This window comes from Ixodes scapularis, unplaced genomic scaffold (assembly GCF_016920785.2).
Source record: "Ixodes scapularis isolate PalLabHiFi unplaced genomic scaffold, ASM1692078v2 PGA_scaffold5__190_contigs__length_132052651, whole genome shotgun sequence".
In the NCBI taxonomy this organism is placed as follows: Eukaryota; Metazoa; Arthropoda; class Arachnida; order Ixodida; family Ixodidae; genus Ixodes; species Ixodes scapularis.
In genome coordinates, this window is record NW_024609880.1 from 45137312 (window position 1) to 45159089 (window position 21778).

At 42.1% G+C, this 21778-nt stretch overlaps 1 protein-coding gene across 1 annotated transcript in view; it reads left to right on the forward strand.

Annotated features, from left to right (window-relative positions):
- The first annotated feature begins 2562 nt into the window (after positions 1-2562).
- LOC8038317 (integrin alpha-PS2) overlaps positions 2563-21778 on the forward strand; it is a 127657-nt gene continuing 108441 nt past the window's right edge. The window contains exon 1 of the mRNA XM_040223430.3: positions 2563-2898. Coding sequence (XP_040079364.1) covers positions 2675-2898 — 224 coding nt within the window. The 5' untranslated portion in view covers positions 2563-2674. The remainder of the gene's footprint in view (positions 2899-21778) is intronic.

The window sequence follows — 21778 nt, forward strand, 5'->3', positions numbered from 1 at the left end:
TTGCTTTGTTGGCATGACGGCTTCAAGAGCAACGAGACGAACTGCAGACGATATGTTTGTTCTGCTTATTCTGCGTGTCTATCTAATACAAATGATCGCTCCAAAGCTACATAACGTGTCAAGTAAATGAATACCCTCAGCAATTGCAAATATTTTGACTGACTGGTAGTGGAAGCCACTCGGGGACGACACATACTGAGGTCATCGACACACTTTCGAATTTTTTCCTACGTGCCTGTGCTGGCTGGGAAATGACCCAATGCCAATTACATGTAATAAGTGCCCTGGACCACTTTAATATCGCGGCTTGCAATACGGCACACATTGACGCAGTCGAAGTTTTTGTTAGATCGTAGCTTGTTAGATCGTAGCTTGGGGCTTCCTTTATTTGCGAAAATTTAGGAGGAATGAGAAGCAATTATGATTGTAAAGCGGATATTTATCTTTAATCTGGAGGATGCTCGGCCTTGGGGGGTGGCAACACTGGGCACGGACACTCGGTAATATTGGGGTACCTATAATCGGTGGCAGGTTAAGAGCCAGGGGAAGCTTTTCCCATCTCTTCCCACTTTAGTAGAGCGAGCGCTGGGGAGGAGGTCGCCTCCTCTCCAACTCCAAGCGGAAAGAGGTGGGAGGAGCTTCCCCTGGCTCACCACATTTTGTTCCTTCAGACAACACCTGTCTTCATACCACTGAAAGAAAGAAAAGAAAAAAGAAAGATAGTGAAAATTATATATTTCTTTGGTCAATATTCCAATCCGCGCGGAAGATGAGCATGTATACGTATACTCAAGAGCCATCGTTTACAGCAGGTTATGGTACTGATAGCTCAACTCGGAAACTTTGATGAAGAAGATGATATTTTTGTCTCAGAAAGGCTCTTTATGTAGCTCCGAAGGTTGATTAAGTTGGTGAAATGACGAACGGGGGAGAGAGATCGATATATGTGCGTCGATAGACAAACACAGACGACACAGCTTGCTCAAGTTTTTGCTAGCGCTTAAGTTTGAAGCAAAATATTTTGTACCGAACCTTTTTTTTTTTTCTTTTTTTTTTCAGGGTTTGCTTTAGAAAGGCTTCAAAGTTGTCCCAACAGCAGCAAGATAGAAACTCGCTTATATGTCTTCAACACTTCGCGAGTGAAGAGGCAAGGGAGCGATTAATTCGCGCTATTTTGTGGAATATTCTTTGCGCACTACATTACCCGAACATATTACTCTGCGGTCTATTCGCGTTCAGAACAAAGCTCATTTTTCCCGCTTTTGCGAAAGATTGAACAAAACGCCGCAGCAGCCAATTTTCTGGCCGCTTCGGGAAGTACGGGCAAACACTATTATGCTCTTGTCTTCATAACTGGGTTCTTTTTTTTTTTTTAGTCTGCTTGAGCCGTACTTACAAATAAAGTAATTCGAAAAAGCAGCAGGGGGTGTACATGTAAAAGAAAAGGGGAGAGGAAAGGGAGAGGAGAGTGAAACGCTCGCCTACCCTTGCAAGCTCCTGGTTGCTGCCAGGGCTCCTGGTATACAGCGCAGAAATGTTTGCTGACACTGGGGGAGCGCAGAAAAAAACATGAAAACATATTTGGTACACGCGAACTATCAAGGGCACAAACACTTCAAAGATGCAGGTACGAACCAAATGTCACTATGATATCGCAAATGAACAGCAGAGTTTATGGACTATATCTATGCTAGTAGTCATTCCCGCCTGTCCTTGCAGAGAAAAAAAAATCAAATCAGGTTGTCTGTAATGCATACGGCCAAACTTACGCGCTCAACGGTAAGACCACCACAATGGCACTGTCGATACGTCGGTGCAAACCGTGTATACATGGTTTGTATGTCACGTCATTAAACATTGCCGGTGGTCGATCCTACTTGAACTTGTGGAGGAAAATGAATTCGGTGAAGCGAAATGTATGCTGCATCAGCTACGCGCTCAGCAACAAGACCACCAGAATGGCAACTGGTGTGACGCCAGTGTAAACCATATATAGTTAGCTTGTAGGTTACGTCATCACTTATTCCTGTCGGCTGCTAATCCCAATTGTTCATACTGAGAGAAACAAATTAGGGAGCGCGAAATGTGTGCTGCGAAATGTGCGCCATGTATGCACGCCATGCATATATGGTTGCTCTGACGTAACATCAGCTGTTATCTTGGTGGCTTTTCTGCTGAGCGCGTACCTTCTGCAGCACACATTGCGCACCAATGCGTTCGCTTCGCTCGGCAAGAACAAGCAGGAATACTCACCCGGATGGTGAGATGACGTCACGTGCAAGCAATCTGAACGATTCACCGCATTCCAGGCCGTATAAAAACACAATAGAGGTATCTTTTTTTCGAGTGGAGAACTTGAAATGCAGCAGGCCAAAGCTCCTCTCAGCATCCAGCCGGCTGCCGGAATGACGAATGTTTCCCGCACACACACACGTGCACACGCCCCCCTCGGGCGGGTGAAGAAGCGTGCCGACACAGATGCTGCTCTGCTGGGGCCAAAAAAGATCTCCCCTCCTCCCGGAGTCGCTCCCTCTCCTCTTCCCCCTGGCGGGTCCCATCCTCTGTGTGCCGGGCCCAAGATCTCGGTCAGAGTCGGGCTCCTCGGCACGGAGCAGTCCTCGCTGCCTCCCCCTTCGAAGATCGCGTGAGTCCGCCGTCGCCGCTTCCTCCGGAGATGGGACGTTCTTCAGACTTGTCGCCGCTGACGCGTCCCACGACGGCGCGCTCGTGCTCCTCCGCAGCGACGATGGTCCTCGTGCTTGTGCTCGTGGTGCTCGTGCAAACGCCGCCGGCGTTGGCATTCAACGTGGACCTTCCGACTGCTCTAGTGCACACGGGGCCGGAGGGATCTATGTTTGGCTTCGCCGTTTCCCAGCACAGGGATCGCGGGTTCAGCTGGTGAGTATTGTCTCTAGCTTTGTTGAGCAGCCGAGTAAGCTGTATTCTGTGGGGTTCTTTTGTCAATATAGATTTTCGTGGTCTAAGAATATTCAATCATTTTTGTTTTGTCCTATTAAGGCTTATGTCAGAGGGGCACGCTGGTGGTAAAGTGACGTGGACCGAGAGTAGGTATATACATAGACGTACGACGGGGATAAAACTCAGAGCAGCAAAAATATGTGCTTTCTTGTCGGGACTAACCAGCTCCAGCTTCCTTAGAAGTGATGAAAACTGAGCCTGTCGGTAGTAATTCATTTTAAAATAAAGCGCGCGCGCACACAGACACGCAAAAAATAGAAAAAAAAAATAAGACACGTATGACACACGAGCGATTGCCTTTTCGAGGCCAGAAATCTTGTCAAATAATATACAGCCATTTACCATTTGTTATCGACAGGCGCGAGAGCTGCGAACGTGAGGAGTCGATGGTTTTCGGAGCTATCGGGCTATCATCGGAGCGTAAACAAATCTCAAACTAATAAGATTTGCGCTTAAATATCTTCCCAAAACTTTAATTGTACGTGCCATCCGCAGGTCAAACGTATTGTGGCGAAACCTCGTCATTGTCGCCACTTTCGTTCCAGGACGCAATATGTGATTACAACCGGGTCGTAACCACATATTGATTGTCTGTGGACGAGTCAGTTCATATTACTAGGCCGATTTGAGGGAAGGCAATCAAGTGCATCCGAAATCTCGGTTTTACGTTGCCCCCTCCGTAATAAGCCTCCGAGATTGCGGGCGCCTCGGCCAGCATTCGAGCCCGCCCACCGGGGATCCGTATGGGCCGGGCCTTCGTCTCGCAGCCACCGCGAGGCTGCCCTTTTATATTATTTTTAAATGCGGTGGTTTTACTATTAGCCGAATGAGTAAAGGTTGTTTCAGCCGTATTCCGTTAGAAGATTTTGTCTTTTTTGTTTTATTTTACGCTCAAGAACATTTACGTAACTAGCGCTGAAGATAAGAGGGTGTTATTTGATAACGGCGATAATATCTCTCGTAGGGTTACACATATCGTTAGTCTGAGATATATTGCACACTAAAGCCTGATATCATATAATAATGTGACGCGTGGCTTGAACATGTCCCAGGCAACAAGGAATGTGCGACACGTTTCATCTAACACAAATCTGATTTCTCACATGCGGGCTTTTTTCTAGACAGCGCGATATCGGGCATACCCGTGGCGGATTCTCATGGGCGAACTTTGGTAGAAGTGCACTATTTACAAACAAATTGTAGCTCGTTTTGGAGTGATGCTGATCCAAACAATGTAATTTGTCTGCCCCCCCCCCCCCCTCCCTCCCCTTTCCCCCCGCGTCCCAATATAGGATGCCGTGGGGGTGTTATATATGCATATATATAATGAGCAGACGTCCAACGCCTCCGCAGACTCATGACTTCTTGTAGCAGCGGGGACGTCGGGGCAAAGGCACGTTAGAGTAGATGCTGTTGCTTCCACGACGACAAATAAAACATTGTCGCTAGCAGCTCAGACAGCGAAAGCAGCTTCACAGGGAAGGCGTCGGCGACGTTGACAACCCGAGCCTATACTTTTACCGATGGCGGTCTCACCGTTACAGTTACATAATTCGGAGAGCGCCAACTCCTATTTTTTATGCTTTGCTTTTGTTTCCGCAATAATTGCTTCCCCGTCTACCGGGGCTCGAAATACCTTGCAGACGAATATTATACATTGCGCGATACTGTTAACGCGAAGAGAGCTTCGGTGCTTTTCCGCGTCTTATATGGAGGGGGTACTGGCGGGAATCCAATTTTACATCTTATGTCAGCACTCTCAATGAGCCCTTTACACCACACTAAAAGTTGTCAATACAGTGCAACCCACTTTCAACGATAATGAGAAACCCCGAAACTGCAATCGTTATAACCGATTATTGTTGTATCAGGACTAGAGACTGATCGTTTCTGGTCTAGAAAGTCTAGAAATTCATCGCTATAAGCAGTACATCGTTATATGTGCTGTTGTTATAAGTGGATTTTACGGTACAGACTTTTGATTAAAAAAAGAACGGATAGACCCCGTTTAAAATTGATAAAACTCGCGCTAATACTGTTACGCTGTGTATATTCTCGAAAACTCAACGGCTGAGGCAAATCCATACTTATCGAGTTGGGTCATCCGCCGGCTCCAGTTTTCATTAAATTGTGCGATTGAATGTGAACCGTTTTTATTTTGATGCACTCTCTCGCTTTCACTCGTTTGCCTAAAAGCTGTGAGCCTAAAACTCACCAATTCAAAATCGGTCCCCGTGGACCTTTTTGTTTATTTGTTAAAACCTTCAGTTACAGTAACCGTGATTGCGAATACAAAAAAAAAAGTTGGGCTAAACACTGATAAAAATCTATTACCTTAGTAATTTCTTTACTCCAGTTGATTATTGAATTAATTCATCGGCCGTATTGCTATCCAGGCATATCATATGAAAAGTTAGACAAAAGTGAGCAGTTCGCATTAAAACAACACGAAAACACGTATGGTTATTTTTTTCCAAATTCGACTCGGAGATGTCTCGCTGCTTTATAATTGTTATTGCCGCACTGTCAAAGCAGAAATTTGAATATTGATGTCGATGCCTCTGCGTCTTATGGTGGAACGGATCTTCGTGCGAATCGTTACCACGAAAGCAATCATTAGATAACATCCGGTGTCTATATGCCACAAATACATAAGCTATGTGAACGGTTGTTATTGTTTACTTTTGTGATTCACTCACGGGTAAATAGACAGGATGTTTGCGTTTCGGTGAGCGCGGCGGTCTCGGGAAGGAAACTTGCATCCTCTTGATTCACTTTATCATACCGAACTCAAAATGCAACATGGTAACTGGCAAAGAGACATAGAAACCCGAGAATGGATGACATGTGCAATCATTGCAACATGAATTGTTTGCCGTGGTGAATACGTCTTTATTGTATTCATTTAATATAAATGAAAAAATCCTGTCACCGACGCTTTCTCTGGTTGTGTCAAAACGTCCACCGCGCGCTCGCCTTACGTACCTAGCTACGAGATAAATTACGATTTACTTTCACGACTTGGATTCCAATATGCAATTACTTTTTGAAGTATAAAAACAATCTTCACTGCAATTTCATTCAGACTCAATCGTTTAAATCCGGTTTTCACTAAAATGCAACAAGTGTGGGATCCAAGACCTTCCTGAACTGAGGAGATTCAAAATCCTCCACAAAAATATTACGGGATATAGCTTTTAATTTTTCTCTAGCAACTTTTTGCTCAGATTTACTATAGTTCGGAACTATTCACTCAATCAAATTTATATAACGTTTTTATTTAGAAGGTGTAAGAGTGAATTTCTATTAATGACAGCAACTAGGATATAGTTTTTTGGTGATATCAAGGTCAATAAGATATATTAAATAGGTCACACAAAAGAATTTGTCAAAAATAAAAAAAAAATTTTAAATTTATTAAGCATATTAAATTATATTTCGATAGTCTAACGGACGAGTTTTGGTGCAGTTTTTTGAGGAGTAACAAACTAGCGAGTGGACAAACATGGGATTCACGACAAGTGGGTGACATGTCAGTTTTCCTCTCGGCCGCTTCAATATTCAGTACCCCCCCCAAAAAAAAAACAAAGCTTGTTATTTGAGCTTTCATTCATCTCAAAACTACCCCTACCACTTTTGTTCTTTTGCCAAAATAATAGACCGTGCCTTAATTGAGATTAAAACGTGTTTTCTGCCACCTGTAGGGAATCATATGTTTGACCGCTCGGCGCTCGCTATTTTTGACTTCTCAAACTACAGCACTAGGGTTCTTCTAACACTTCCGAAATAGATTTCCTTATACTTACTGAATTAAGAAAACTATTATATTTGAAAATAATGGTATTTAGTGTCAAACTCTGTTCCTTTGGTGATTGCCTGGGGCTGAGCGGGTTGGTTTGACATACTTCTGAAGGTTTCCATCTGAATGTAGAGAGAAAAGCAAAGGAGGGGAGAAAAAGAGACTCAAAAAGATATATTAATTAATGCGTGCCGACAAAAAATAAGATTTTCAGTTAATGGGTGAATGGTCCAGCAGTGTGTGTCATTTTTTTCACCCAACTTCATTCTTTCCTCTAAGTGCAGCTGGAATCCTTTGGCGATTTTCGGCAAAGTCTGGCAAGTATCTTACGTGTGACCGACCTACATAAGATATTTGAATAAAATTTATATCAGCAGCAAGTTCAAACTTAGTTCTCTTTATTTCACCCAAATTCAACACTATATGTGCGAATTAATATCGCATATATACATTTGAATGAGCAAATGTTTCAAAAATATCTAGCAAATAGGGATGATGTATCTGTAAACGTTGAATTAGCTATCCCTATCCAAAAAACAGTCCACTGATCAAATGGATCTACAATTATCTAAGGCGAATGTACAGGACATGTGTGAAAGCCTGGAAAGGTTTTCAAGGATATACAGGGTAGACTTTGACTCTAGAACAGTGTAAGAAAATTGAAAACTATTGAAATATAAGATGCTATAGTTATGCGATCACTTCATCAAAAAATAAATATTCGTCCTCAGCTAAAAAATTATAGACTTCAAACAATATTAAAAACTCCTTAATAAGAAGCGGAGACAATTTCGACAGACGAAGATATCGCGTTCTATGACTGCATTTGTAAATCACGATGAAATCCACCAAATCTGTGCAAAATAAAGAAAGTGAGAGACAAGTTCTTTAACGAAAACCTACGCGGCCTTATAAAAGCTAACCCGAAAATATTTAGAGTACAGTTAACCCCAAGCACACTTCCAATACGTTTCACTTTACTGATTCTTCGGGAGAGGAGCTGGATGCTGTTGACGTGTGTGAACGATTTTGCAATTACTTTAGTGAAATGTTTTCTAATAAGAACTTTCCCTTCCCGGTTCTTTTACCTGAAGATAGTATACTAACTCAAATGGTTCCAATTACTATGCACTCCACTGGTATTCAGAAACTAATAGAAAATCTTTCAATAAATTCAGCTCCAGGCCCTGATAGTATTTCAATGAAACTGTTTAAGCTCTGCAAAAATGAAGCTTCCACTCTTCTATGTTTACTTTTCCAACGATCCTTACGTACTGGTAGAATACCTGCCAATGAGAAAGGAGCCAAAGTCACCCCAGTTTTTGAAAACGGTCAAAGGAATGAGTTGACGAATTATAGACCAATCTCTTTGAAAAGTTTACCTAATAAGCTGATGGAGCATGTAATTTTCTCAAATATTAGCACGGTTTCCGGCGGTATCGTTCTTGTGAAACCCAGCTCTTTGAATTTGTCACAAACCTCCATCAGAAATTTCACTCTAAAACAGAAACCCATGCAATTTTTATCGAGTTTCAAAAAGCATTTGACAAGGTACCACATCAACGACCTCTTAAATTACGCGATTGTCATATCAAACCCTCTGTCATGCAGTGGATGTCGAACTTTCTCGTCGGCCGCTTGCGAAGTGTCTGGTATCAACGTGATTCGTCATGTCATAGGAAAGTAAAATCAGGAGTAACACAGGGAACCGTGCTTGGCCCACTACTTTTTCTTTTAGACGTAAACGACTTGCCCATTACTATCCAGTCCACCATCCGTTTGTACGCCGACAATTGTGTGATGTATAGAAAAATATCTAGCATTCGTGATTGATTTGAACTTATAAAAGCCTTAATTACAATTTAAGCATGATGTCTAAAGTGGCAAATGAAGATAAATATTTCAATAACAAAAACCTTCAGCCTTTCCACCCTGGTAAAGAAGGTAGACCAGCGAAGCTGTACTATGTTGGGAATGAAGTAATGGCCGGCCGCAAGTCGGCAAGCCAGAGTGGACAGGCTGGAAATGTTGCCGCCATCTATAAGCGATGGCGGTAGCTGTCCAGAGTTTTGTGTTGAGATTTGTTTGCTTACGAACACTATACTGGGGAAACTATCCCTTAACAGCTCCGCTGTAAAATATCTAAATTTTTCTACTCAGCGAAGTCCAGCTTGGGTTCTTGAACGTGTGCATACATATAAATATGTTGGGGTTCATTTCACATCGAACATCTCTTGGGAAGCCCGCATCAATCACATAAATGCAAAAGCAAATCAAAGCCTCGGTTTCAAAAGACGAATCTCCACATGGGCAATTGGGAAACAAAGCTTGTAGCGCATACGATCTGGACTCGAATACGCTTTTATAATCTGGAATCCACATCAGTTTTATTTGACACAAAAACTGGAATCAGTGCTAAACAGAGCCCCACGCTTCATTCTTAAAAACTGCGCGCGCCGGAGCATCACCTCACTAAAGGAAAAACTTGGAATACAACCTCTTGCAGACGGGAGGAATATCCCAAGACTAACATCATTACATACTTTGTATTACCACTGCCCATCGAAGAGAGAATTCTATTCCCGGACTGAACCACATATTTTCTCGTGAACGGAAAATTCTCAAAAACTTCATTTAGTCACTCCACGAACAAACCTTTTTAAATTCTCACCATTACAGTTAGCCAGAACCAAATGGAACTTCCTTCCTGATAATATTATAATCATCCGAGAATCTTCTGGTTTTAGAGGTTCTCTTACCACTTAAACGCATAGCAACCGTAACCCCTGTTTTATATTGGATGTATTGTACTTGCCTCCCTTTATGTAAAGCGCTATACGGGCGCTTTAAGGGTATAATAATTTAAATTAAATTCATTTAATACCAATTTAAGAAACAACATTTTTTGGCTTCATTTTTTATTACTAGCATGGAGTGGGTTTATTAAGAAAAGAATTATAAAATATAAAATTTTGTTAGCATGACCGCAATTAAAGCTTGAACCTTGTCAGTTGTTCGTTGGGACTGCGTCCTCGCATGGGTGATATTCTGGTCAACATTGTGGCATGTATATGATAATGACCTAACATTGATACTTAACATGTAAGCTTAAAAATAACTGAAAATGTACGTGATGCGGCGTGAAAGTTATTTTACCCCGCAACGAAGCTTGCCGTTTTGCAACGCACATTTGAGAACATTGAAGCTTTATTTACGGTTATGTAGATAAAATACTATCTAATATATTTATATTATATTATAGATCACTATCATACGTTGCTTCTAATAAAGATAAATCAAATATAAAATGGAGTTTTTGAAAAGACCCGTCACGACTTTGTTTATAACGAACTTTATTTTGTTCCCATATTGAATTTAAATTAAAAAAGAGATCTATGTTCGAGCTTTCTGCTGATACCAAGGTCATTAACATGTCTTGTGTAAGTCACACGGAGCAACGTGTCAAGCATTGCTAAAAATCATCAAAGAGAGTCTGTTTGACTTTTTTTTTAATTTTCTAAGATACAAGAATTTTAAAAATGTGTCAAGCGTAATTAAATATATTTTGAAAGTGTCAGAGAAGAGTTCTAGTGCAGTTATGTGAGAAGGGGCAAAATAGTGAACGCTCAAACGTGCAATCCCCGACAGGTGGAAACGTCAGTTTTCGCCTCGGCCAGTGACTTAAAAAAAAAAAAAAAAAAAAAAAAAAAAATCTATTAAGTTCTTAAAACATTCATTTTTGTCAAAATTAAGACCCGTGCCTGAGTTGAGATGAAAACATGTGCACCCTTATAGTTTTTAAATTAGACGCTCCGCGCAAGTGATAAATGCCCAAGATTGTCGCTTCGCGTGTCGGGTGCTCTGGCGGTAGTGGCAATTGGAGCACCGGCTCTTTCGATTCACACCTCTAACGCTTCTCGAAATTGAATTCAGAGAACGAGAGCTTACCATCTGACGGAGCAGCACTCTCGCTGCATAGTGGATGAGACACGTACGTAAAAGTACTGAACCAGATGCATGTACTCGAGAGCACTAAAACGGTATGTTCTTCCAGCCATCACCAGATTTCCTTTTCTATCACACTTGAAAAGCTGTCATCAAAACCACTAATTACTAGAACGGTAAAATGTGCTCATCCGTGGTACCAATTTATTTATTTATTCCCTCTCAAGCCGAATCATTACAGAGAGAAGTTGGTTAAAGTAACAGCAACAAATATAAGCTTATTGGAAGGAAAACAAAACTAAAATATTAGCAATGGAAGCTTTGAACAAGTCGGCGTCGGCGATCGAAGCAATGTAGGCGGAGAGTTGGTTTTAATTTTCCAGTCGGTCGAAGTCTTTAGAATGAAGTAACCGTAGTGGAAATCGATGCGGCTACAGGGCACGCCAACCTTAAAGTGGTGACCGCTGCGGGATAAAGTGTACGATGGTGGCAGAAAGAGAGAGGCGCCAAGGATCGGGTTAGAATGGTAAATCTTCTTAAAATAGACAAAGGCGATACATTATACGGCGGATATTTGCATGCTAAGTATCGCTTCTAATTTGGAGCAAGTGCAACGTCGTGCCTTATGGTTTGCTTATTCTCGTTATAGAAGGCTTGACTCAGCATCACCTCTTTATAATGCATAAAACCTCACATCCTCATAGGGAGGAAGCAGAAGCGATTAAATTTCTTTTACAGCATAATTAATAACCTGTACTCGTAAACGAGCAACAGCATATACACGAAAAAGTATCGTACATACCCCGTTACAAGCATAACAGACACGTGAGAGAGAAACAGTTTTCTAAGTATTACTTATTTTAACATAACTTCTTTTTGCGAATGGGGCGGGAAGGGAACAAGCTTCCAGCAAGCGTTGTCGGCTGAAGGTTGGAAAGAATTTGCTGCTCTTGTGTCAGGCATTTCGACCACCTGTACCTGACGCTGTCAACTGCAGTTTCTTTTTTTTTTTCTATTGAAATATCTTGGAATGATTCTATTGATGTGTGCACGCATTTTGCGGCGTGCTTCCTTGAGAATTGTGCAACCTCCACTCTTATTTTCATCCTGAATATGACAGCATTAAAAAATAAAAGAAAGGATAGTAAATTCAGATTACATTTCATCGAACTAGGCTGGCAAATCGGAAATAGCTGGAGAAAGTAAAACGCACAAAGCGATTTTGATGGCTTCTACGTTAAGAATGAGGAAGGTGATTTGAGGGTTCCGAATCGACGTTGCTAGCATACTCTAGCTCATACCTTGCTAGCATTTTACAAAGTAGATGGCTCGGGTTAGTCGGGGTGGCTAGACAAAAGTTGTGCCGTAGATAAGCAAGTGATTAATTCGCGTTACTTGTTATGTAGTCAATGGAAGTTGCCAAGAAAGATTATTCAATATGTAAACAGCTCAATATTTATGAAATGAAACTTCAAGGAGAAAGAGAAAGAAAAAAAAAATAAAGAGAGACAGAGAGAGGGTAAGGGAAAGCGAGAGAGAAGTAGGCAGTTTTAAGAATGTAATCAAAGGGTGAGACGTCCAATATTTGGCGTTAAATTCTCATTGACTTGCATCTAGTAGTATTAAGTTTCATCAGCCAAGTGAGTCAAAGCGTAAAAAAATGTTATCTATATCAGACTCAAGGGTAAACTGATCAGTAGGATTCAGAATTTAGTGATAAATGATGCAGCCGTCAACGAACAATTTTACGGAAGAAGAAATGTTGTTGGGGTAGGTCATCATTGTAAATAAGGAATAGCAAAGGTCGAAACACCGATCCTTGCGGGATCCCAGGTTACAGGGTGTTGGTTAGAATCATGTTCGATAGCAGTCACAAATTACAAACAATTTGACAAAAGGCATTCAATCTATTTGAAAACATAGGAATGCAGGATAGGCTTACTAAGTTTAAAAAGCAGTAATTTATGACAGATCGTATCGAAAGCTTTAGAGACGACAATAAAACTTCAATAAACAGTAAATAAGCGATCAATAGAGGAAAATAGATGTTAGTGAAGCATATATGAGCTGAGCTTTGCAGGATTTTTAAAAAATTTTCTATTCCGCGTTGATAAATATTAAAAGAAGAATTGGACTCGAGAAACGATTGAATGTGAGAGCAGATAACATGATCGAAGAATTTGCATGGTATGCTGGGCAATGAAATGGGTCGGTAGTTGTTTGAGCAGTGAGTAATACCTGACTTGCGCAGGGGAACCACTTCCCCCACTTTCCAGTGTGCGGGACCACACAGGATTCTAGACTGAGAAAATCTTCGACAATGTTATAGAGAAATAAATTTGAGTGTTTTTTCAGGAACTTAGGGTTGATACCATCTTCACCCGGTGATAAAGAACGTTTAGTATTGTGAATAAATTTACATATATTAGTCAAATATTATAGGATCCAGCGGAAGAAAATCAGGAAACACCGGATGTGGATTATTAAATACGGAGCATAAGAAAACACAATTTTCTCTAGATATGGCTAGTTTTTTATTAGTTAACTGAATGAACATTTTCTTGCTTCTATTGATTACACTTCAAAATTTGCACGAGTTATTCTGCAGCAATGACGGAAGTGTTTGTTGAAAGAACTAATTTGTTATAGCAAGGGACAGTGTGCGTGTGCGCTTCTGTTCGACAAGATGATCCGTAACCCATTTTTCTGGAATTATTGAGAACTTGGCTGCGTGGAAAATTTTTTTTTTAAATTTAATAATCATTATAATGAGGGAGTAAAGCAAAGTGTTTGCACATTTCTAATTTTTCTAAAGGGTATATATTGGGTTGGATGTCCTATAGGTTTAAACATTATGCAATCCTCATTTAATGACTGCTCCGAAAACTTGAAAACTTGAAGAAGAAAAAAAAAAACTCGTGTAGAAATAAATAAATCGCTGTATTAATGCGTAGTCAATTTGCACTGCTGTAATTAAAAAAAAAAAGAACACACACAAATACTTAATTGTTTTACTTTTCGAGGAGAGGTGCTGGACAGGTTGAAATGTCCAACGGAAGGGTCGCTCAAACCTAGTAAGAGTGAAAGGGAGTGAACACGATCTGGATGTGCGGTGATACCCAAGTCAAGAACACTGGCGCTTGACTGACACGTAGGGGTCGTGCACTTAAAAAGCTGAGTGAGGTTGAAATACGAGCGAACGCATATGGTAACCAATTCGAGGGTGGAGGGTACCGCATCGTTGAAGAAAACCAACTCATCAGAAATCGTAGTAAGGATACCTACCCCAGAGCGAGACGTACCTATAGAAAGTTGTTGATTACGGGCTTTATGGCGCAAAGCTACTCTGGCCATACTGCGCCAAGCTTGTAGCTATAGAGGTAACCTACAGCCTGTAGAGAAAATGCTTTTGACAATTTAAGATTTAGGTGGTAACATTTTTTATTATTTCCTTACTTGCATGTCTCAAAGGCAAAAAAAAAAAAAAAAACAAAAAAACGCCGATGCTGGTTTTGTGTTTACTGTATCGGTGTATCAGTTTAGTTTCGTAGAGCACACAATGTGCCCCAGCTTTATTTTACTTTTAATCGTCCGTATATCTCCTCTTTTAATTTTTTACATGGCCTCAGGTTTGTGGGTAATTCAAACAGCTCGATCGTCACCAAAATATAAGCTTACAATGACGCGAACAATCAATGATGTCATCGTAGCAGCTCTTTCCAATGCCTACGCCAAACTAAAGCAAGTGAACTCAAGTTTTGACTGCAATATTTCGGGAATCTATATATACGAACATAATAAGGGAGAGGCCCTTTCTTCGGTGGCTCAAAATAACCAAAAAGCAAACTTAGATAAAGTAAAAAAAAAAGAAAGGAAAAAAAGTAAATGAGGACACCACGAATCCGGGTGCCGTCGAGGGTGTCGAGAGACCCTCGCGAAGGCGTCTCGACTCCGTTTACCGCTAAGCTGACAGTGAGTAGGCAGTTGGCCGGGCCAATAGGCCGCCTCCCGTTCATCACCCGACCCCGCTCTACGAGAGTGGGTACGGGCGGGAACGTTAGCACGAGACGAAAGATAGGCGCATGACTGGTCCTACGAGAAGGTAGCATCCAGCGCACTGTCAGCTGAACGGCCATGGCCCTGCCTGTGTCGGCGGCGACCATAAAGAGGGCGAGGAAGACGCGCTCGCAGTTTGCCGAAGAAGCCTCCATCCGTGTTCACGTTTGCCGCCGGACCGTGCCTTTTGCTTGAGGGCACGTGACACGTGCACCGCAGCTGCGGCCGGGGGCCACTGTCTCGACAGGACAGGCTGCAGCAGAGGACCCTCCTCGTCAGCCATATTGGCTTCGCCTTCCCCGCAGCCGCGGTGCCGTCCTCTGCACTTTCATTTCTGGTTGACTGCTCAGCTCGTTTGTAGTTTGAGAGGCTTGCCAACTGGGTTCTGTTATCCCTTATCGGGAAATGAACGTAATGGACGAACCTTCTTTAGTGAAAAACAACAACAACAGAAACAAAAATGCCAACTGCCCAACCGCCCCTTGGGGCTCTTCGAGGGCCTGCAACGAGTCTGCGACTGGTGTCCCACCCATACAACCAAATTGGTATCCAAGCGGCAACAAATAGACCGATCTACGCCACCGCTGCCGATATGCATCGTGGGAGCTGTAGTCCTTCTGCACGCGTGATATCCCTGCTGGAGGTCTGCGCGAGCAGAGCACGAGGCGGCACGAGCTGTCTCGTGAACTAGTGTCTGCCTCCTACGAACTACAGTCATGGCGGCGTCACGCATGCGTGGAACGCTTGGTGAGATCGGTCTATTACGCTATAAAAGCCGAAGTGTCGCGCTTCTTTGTGAGACGCAGCAGGAGAGACGCGTTGGAAGCATCGTACTACGACTGCAACGAAGAGGCCCAGCAAGTAGAAATAAAGGACCTAAAAAAAAGTGTTTTGCCTCAATTACGACATTGTCAACCATATAGCCCATATCCCTGCACAGTAAGCGTTCTTCCGATGAGTATCCTTTGCGTCTCCTCGTTCGCGTGATGAGTTCCGCAGATTTCAGCGATTGGCCCCTTCTTAACGTTCTGCCGCGAAGTACATGTTTAAGAGTTTTAAAAGCTTCCATACCTCGCCAGTGTGGCTGGTTATTGAGTGCTGTTACGATATTTACAGAGGAAATCTATGGAAAGGTATTGCCAAATGCAGCATTGGAGGTTGCTTCGAAGATTAAGCGGGTACTCATCAAAAGAGTTGCTTAAAAAATATTAAAAATAATACCGCATGCTTAAAAACCAAACGTAATTTTCTCCCTCGCAATCTTTCTTTCTTTCTTTGTGCTTTCTTTTTGCGATGGAATATAAAGAAACAACAAATATCTGCGCAACCAACCAGCTTTGCGGTTATTACGTTCCTTTCGAAATAATACCAGCCCGCAGATAGCTGTAATGACATTACTGTAATGATATTACAGCTGCAGTGTTGCACACAACGGCGTTCCTGGAACGCGAAAAGTATTCCGAGAAGTATACACGGCGTTTGTGATTAGGGCAAAAGGAAATGAGTGCGTCAGCGAACCCTCCCTTGCCGTCTCAGAGAAGAAGTTTGATTTTACCAAGGGGTTTCGTCGATTGTTGTGACGAATAAGCGTTCCACAACGACCCATGTTATGTGTTTTTCTTGAATAAACTTCAGTTGCGAGTGCGCCTTGTGTTGTTTCCACTCGTATTTGTCCCCTGTCGTTTTTTGTCGCTTTTATATATTTGTATATTTATATAAAAAGCCGTCAGAGTGCCATGTGACGTCACCACGTCGCGTCGCGTCATGCACAGTGCCACGTGACGTCGCGGTGTCTCCTGACACTGTAACGTCATCGACGTTACACTCCACAGACACAAAATTACTGAGGCTGGCCCTATAAGAACTACGCAAATTAAGATAGCAACAACGCCAGCAAGACTGGGAAAAAGGAGAACGGAAGGCTGTCCAATTTGCGTAATCAATTTCTGCGGTTCCTCCGTTTAGACAGAGACGATAACGTCGTGCGGCATGTTTATACTCCGACGAGCGCTTTGGTCGGTTAGACTCGTGGCTGTTGAAGCGAGCGCAACACCATGCTTTCTTTTTACGTATGCATCCCTAAACAGGCCGCTGCATTGTTTCCGTGGCAGTCGTCGGTGAATCGAATAATAAAGGTTCCTACGATAATGATTTGAAAGGGTTCGAGACTCCAAGAAGATTTTTTTCACTCGTTTCGAAATAATGTGGAACATTATTTTGTAGGTCTTTGTAAGTCCTTTTGCATCTTTTTATTTATGTTCGTGATTTTTTTGCGTGTGATTTTCTTGGCGTGTATGCCATAAACACCGTAACTTGTTTTATTTTCACACCGGATATATTATGTATACGACACCGTGTATATTTGATTTATATCTCCATGTTAGCGAAAATTGACGTAAAAACAAAAGTGAACAGAAGATGAAAACCACAGGCTGTCATGCTGCTGGCACATCATACAAAAAGACACACGCGGTCTCCAGACATGATGAGAGGATTACCTGCCGCGGACCCGGCCTAATCAAGTTCGAAGGATCTCTGCATCAGATACATAACGTGTGCGTCGAACATGTATGCTGCACACAGTTACTCGTTACTTGCGAACAAAAAGGAACGCGTTACCGATATACGCTACCTCAAAATAAAAGGAAAGCGTTATTGTTGCCGATAAAAGGTAACGCACGTTACTTTTGTGTATCCTTTCTTTTTTAATTATGAATGGACACGTTTTACTGTTTTGACCCCAGAGGTACGGATAATCGCCATATTTCGAGAGGCATTATGTCCATGCAAAAACTTAACATAATTGCCTTATCTTTCTTTCTTTTTTTTTTTTCACAATTTCACCTAAACACTCACGAGAAATACAACGCAAATAGAAATGCCCAAAACTCAAAAACTCACATCACTTGGCGCCTAGAAACACACACAAAAAAAATTAAAGTGTAATTTATTAAGTTTTGGGAGGAATACGGAACGAGTGAAGTAAATACGTTTGCCGTTAACCGAAATATGTAACGTAAGTACCTTACCCTTACTGCTTTGAAAACGTGACGCGTACGGTACGCGTTACCGAAAAAAGTGACGCGTTACCGGTAACGTCGTTACTTGTTACGCGTACCGGACAACACTGGTACTACGTAGCGTGTTTCTCAGAACTGTTTGTTGCTTGTCCATCTAGTGCAACAATGCCGCAACAGCCGAGACAACAAACATGCAACGTCACTGGATTGGATTGGATGTTAATGGCTATACCTTTTATATCGGGTGGTAGCTTGCGCCACCTAGCCACCTAGCCTAAGTCATAGTCAGGTAATACTCAGTGCTGCTCATAATCAAAAAAAAAAAAAAAAAAAAAAAAACAGGGTGACGTTATTGTTACTTAGTGCTCATAAAAAGAGAGAGAGAGAGAGTCTCAGAGAGAGAGAAAGTCATTTCGGGGTTTTTCCTTCCGAGCATCGGCCCCTTCGTTTGCGGGTTCGTTTTTCTGAGATAGCAGACGAAGACGGGCAGCAGTTTAGCTGCGGAGGGAGCGATGCGATGACGGACGAAGAGCATGCGACTCGACGGCGTCGACGCGAACTCCTCCATGCATCGTAGTTTGCGGACGATGACCGCGCCGTCGCAGTAAGCCCGATCGTGCGGGCCTCTCTGTACACGAGTGGAAGCTGAGGGAGAGGAGGAGATGAGAGCAAGCGGTAACGTCAGAGCGCCGAGCTCTGGTTGGATGTATTAGTGGGTAGTCGCGGAGGCTATGGCTGCCTTTGTCTCTCTATACCCATTCTGCCCCCCTCCAATCAGAGCGAACAACTGTGCGTCGCCTGCTCCTCGCCGAGGGTCTCGCCTTCGGGCTTCGGACGCCGGCGCGCGACGCTCGAACGGATTCGAACGGTAATTTTAGACAAAGACAGCTATAGCCTTCATGTTTACTATGCTTCCAATCAGAGCTCGGCGGTCCGATGTCTCCGGGCACTCTCATTTCCTCTCACACAGTTTTTATTTATTCATTTATTCATTCATTTACCCTCCGGACCAGAGGCGTTGCAAATGGGAGTGGATTTTGTATTAGATGAAATTTCACGATATACTGCATAAAGCAGAATATGTTATACAATTGCTAAAGCTCTTAAAAAGAAAAGTTGGAAACGGCAGTTTTAAAACACTCGGTGTCAAGGATTTCGGCCATGGCTACGGGAAGATGATTCTACATTGCTGAGGTGCTAGAAATGAATGACTCATAAAAAATGTTTTGTGCGACAACAGGGTATGTCGATTTTATGACGATGATCGATGCGTGCTGAAACGTAATGAGGTCTTGTTAGTAGTCTTTCTTTCAGAATCACACTGTTATGATATATCTCATGAAACAAGCACAGACGGAACTTCCTTTTTTTACGTTGGAAAAGGAGAGGTAATGATTAGTTCATTGCGGTCACACTAGATGTACGATGATTTGAAAGGACGAAACGAGATGCTCGGTTCTGAATCGCTCATAATTCAAAGATAAGTGATTTCAGACCTAGATCCCGAACGGAAGCTGCACATTTTAGTTTTGTACGAGCTAATGTTTTAAAAAGAAGGAATTTTAATGAGGTGGGAGCAAGATAAAGATGCCTCCGAAGATAGTCAAGCATTCGGTTAGCGTTATTTACAGTATGTTAAGTTGATACAATTAAGACAGCTTAGCAGATATATGTACACCCAGATATTCAATTTATACAATAATACGGCTTCAAGAGGGATATTGTTTAGTTGCTAATAAGCACTTGTAGTACCAAGACGGAAAACACGGATAGGTTTACACTTGTCAATGTTTTGTTTCATTTTCCACAAATCACGCCGCTCAGAAACTTGGTCGATAATCTGACTGAAGAGGAGAAATATCATAGTCATTTTTAATTTCGCGATAAATGACACAATCATCAGTGAAGAGACGGACGGATGAGCGTATATTAACGGGCATGTCGTTAATATAGACAAAAAAAAAAAGTAATGACCCCAGAACGGAGGCTAGGGGTACACCTGAGCCAACTAGAGAAAAACTAGAATTATTATTGTTAGCCGACGCGAATTGGGGTCCATTAATGAGGAAAAAGTGCAACCATGCAAGAGCGTTGTTATCTATGTTATATTTAGTCAGCTTGAGCAAGAGTAGTTCGTGCTATATTTATAGAATGTTTTTGAAAAATCCAGGATTATGCCGTCCGTCAGGGATCCACGATCAAGAATGAAGTATAGATCATGAGCGAAACACAAAAGCTGAGTCTCGCACGAAAATGACCTACGAAATCCATGCTGGGATGAATTAAAAAAAGAAGTGGACTCTAGAAAATAACTTGCAAGATGAAAGTAAATGACAAGTTCAATGATTCTACATGGAATGCTGGTGAGTGACACGGGTCCAGAGTTATACGGACAATGCTTGTCGCTTGATTTGTGCAAAAAAATCGCCCTCCCAATCCTCCAGTATACAACCAGTATCAAGAGATTGCTGAAACACTTAGTCATTATTGTAGAGCTATAGTATACACATTAGAATTGAAAGAAAATTTTTAGTTGATATTATCGACACCAGAACATGACGAATCTTCTGTTTTTCAATTATTCTTGCAATACCAACCGTCTCAATAAGAACTGAATCGATGGAGTAAAACTCAAAATTTGGATAGTCAGGGAAAATAGCATTCACATTGCTAGAAAACGCCGAAACAAACACTGTGTTAAGAACACATTCATTGTTAGAAATTACTAACCATTTGAACTTCTAATAGTTATAACACCCCCATCAGTCTTGTTTACAACACTCTTCAATTGTTTATGATTGTTGACAAGTGATGAAAGTAAGGTGCGTTTATAAAGTTAAAATATTTTGCTTCTTTTAGTGCTATCTTGTAATCAGTGCCTGCAGACCAGTATATGTCCCAACAGGACTGGAAGTTGGTTAACTTAGTGGAACGAAACAACCGTTTCTTTTTTTCTTCTTAAACAGTATTTTCAATGACTGGTTAAACCGCGTGATTTTCGGTTTCATTTGATTGTTCTCAGTGGTATGAACGTATTTGTGAGTGAAGCCACTTTATCCTTAAAACAATTACAGTTCATATCTATAGACCTCTCATTAAACCCTCGTAGAAACATATCCAGAAACAGACATAGCTCTCGATTAATAATACCAAAGCCCTCCTTCTTATAATCCCTAATATATATTGTTGCGGTTATCATGGTCAGGAACAGAAAAGTTTAATGTGAAGTAAAGCAAAGAATGATCGCTTAAACCTGGCAAGTGAATGAGATACGCCGAGTTAGTCAATACAAGATCTAAAACACTCGATGGCGTTAGTGTAACCCCGGGTTTGGCTGGGTTACAACTTGTGACAAATTAAAATCAACACAAATATTAAAAAAAAAACAAAAAAAACATCGATTACGAAGCAAGAGACGACTTTCTCTCCGCAATGCGGATAGAAAGTCGTCTGCTCCTTGCGGAGGAGCTGCTTTAACGTCAGAAGGACGCCGGACTCTGATTGGCTTTGGTTGAAAGGATTGGGGGTAGACCTCCATGCTAGGTACCTTAAGGTCTGTTCACAATTTCTTCGATCAGCCAATAAGAGCTGGGCGTTCTGACATCATCGTAACCCCTGTGCAAGAAGCAGACGACTTGCGCTTCGCATAGCCACGCTCTGCGTTTAGGAAACTGTCAGTGACCATCAATGTTACTAGATTACCTTAGTTGTGGAACTCCAGCGCAAGGGGTTACCCCCCTCACTCACCTCAGTCCACCTACCGTTGATTGAAGCGCCATCTAGATTTCCGTCTGATAACTGCGTGTTCCATAGAGAGTTGTGGAACGCCATCTAGACGCTGTGCTTCGAAACGTACATATTCCATAGAACACACTGCAGTTATCATAGCAGTCGTCCGGCGCGTCAAACGACGGGAGGCGAATTGTGGTGAGTGAGGAGGTAACGCTCGTGCGATCAGCGTCTATAAGCAGTTCCGTAA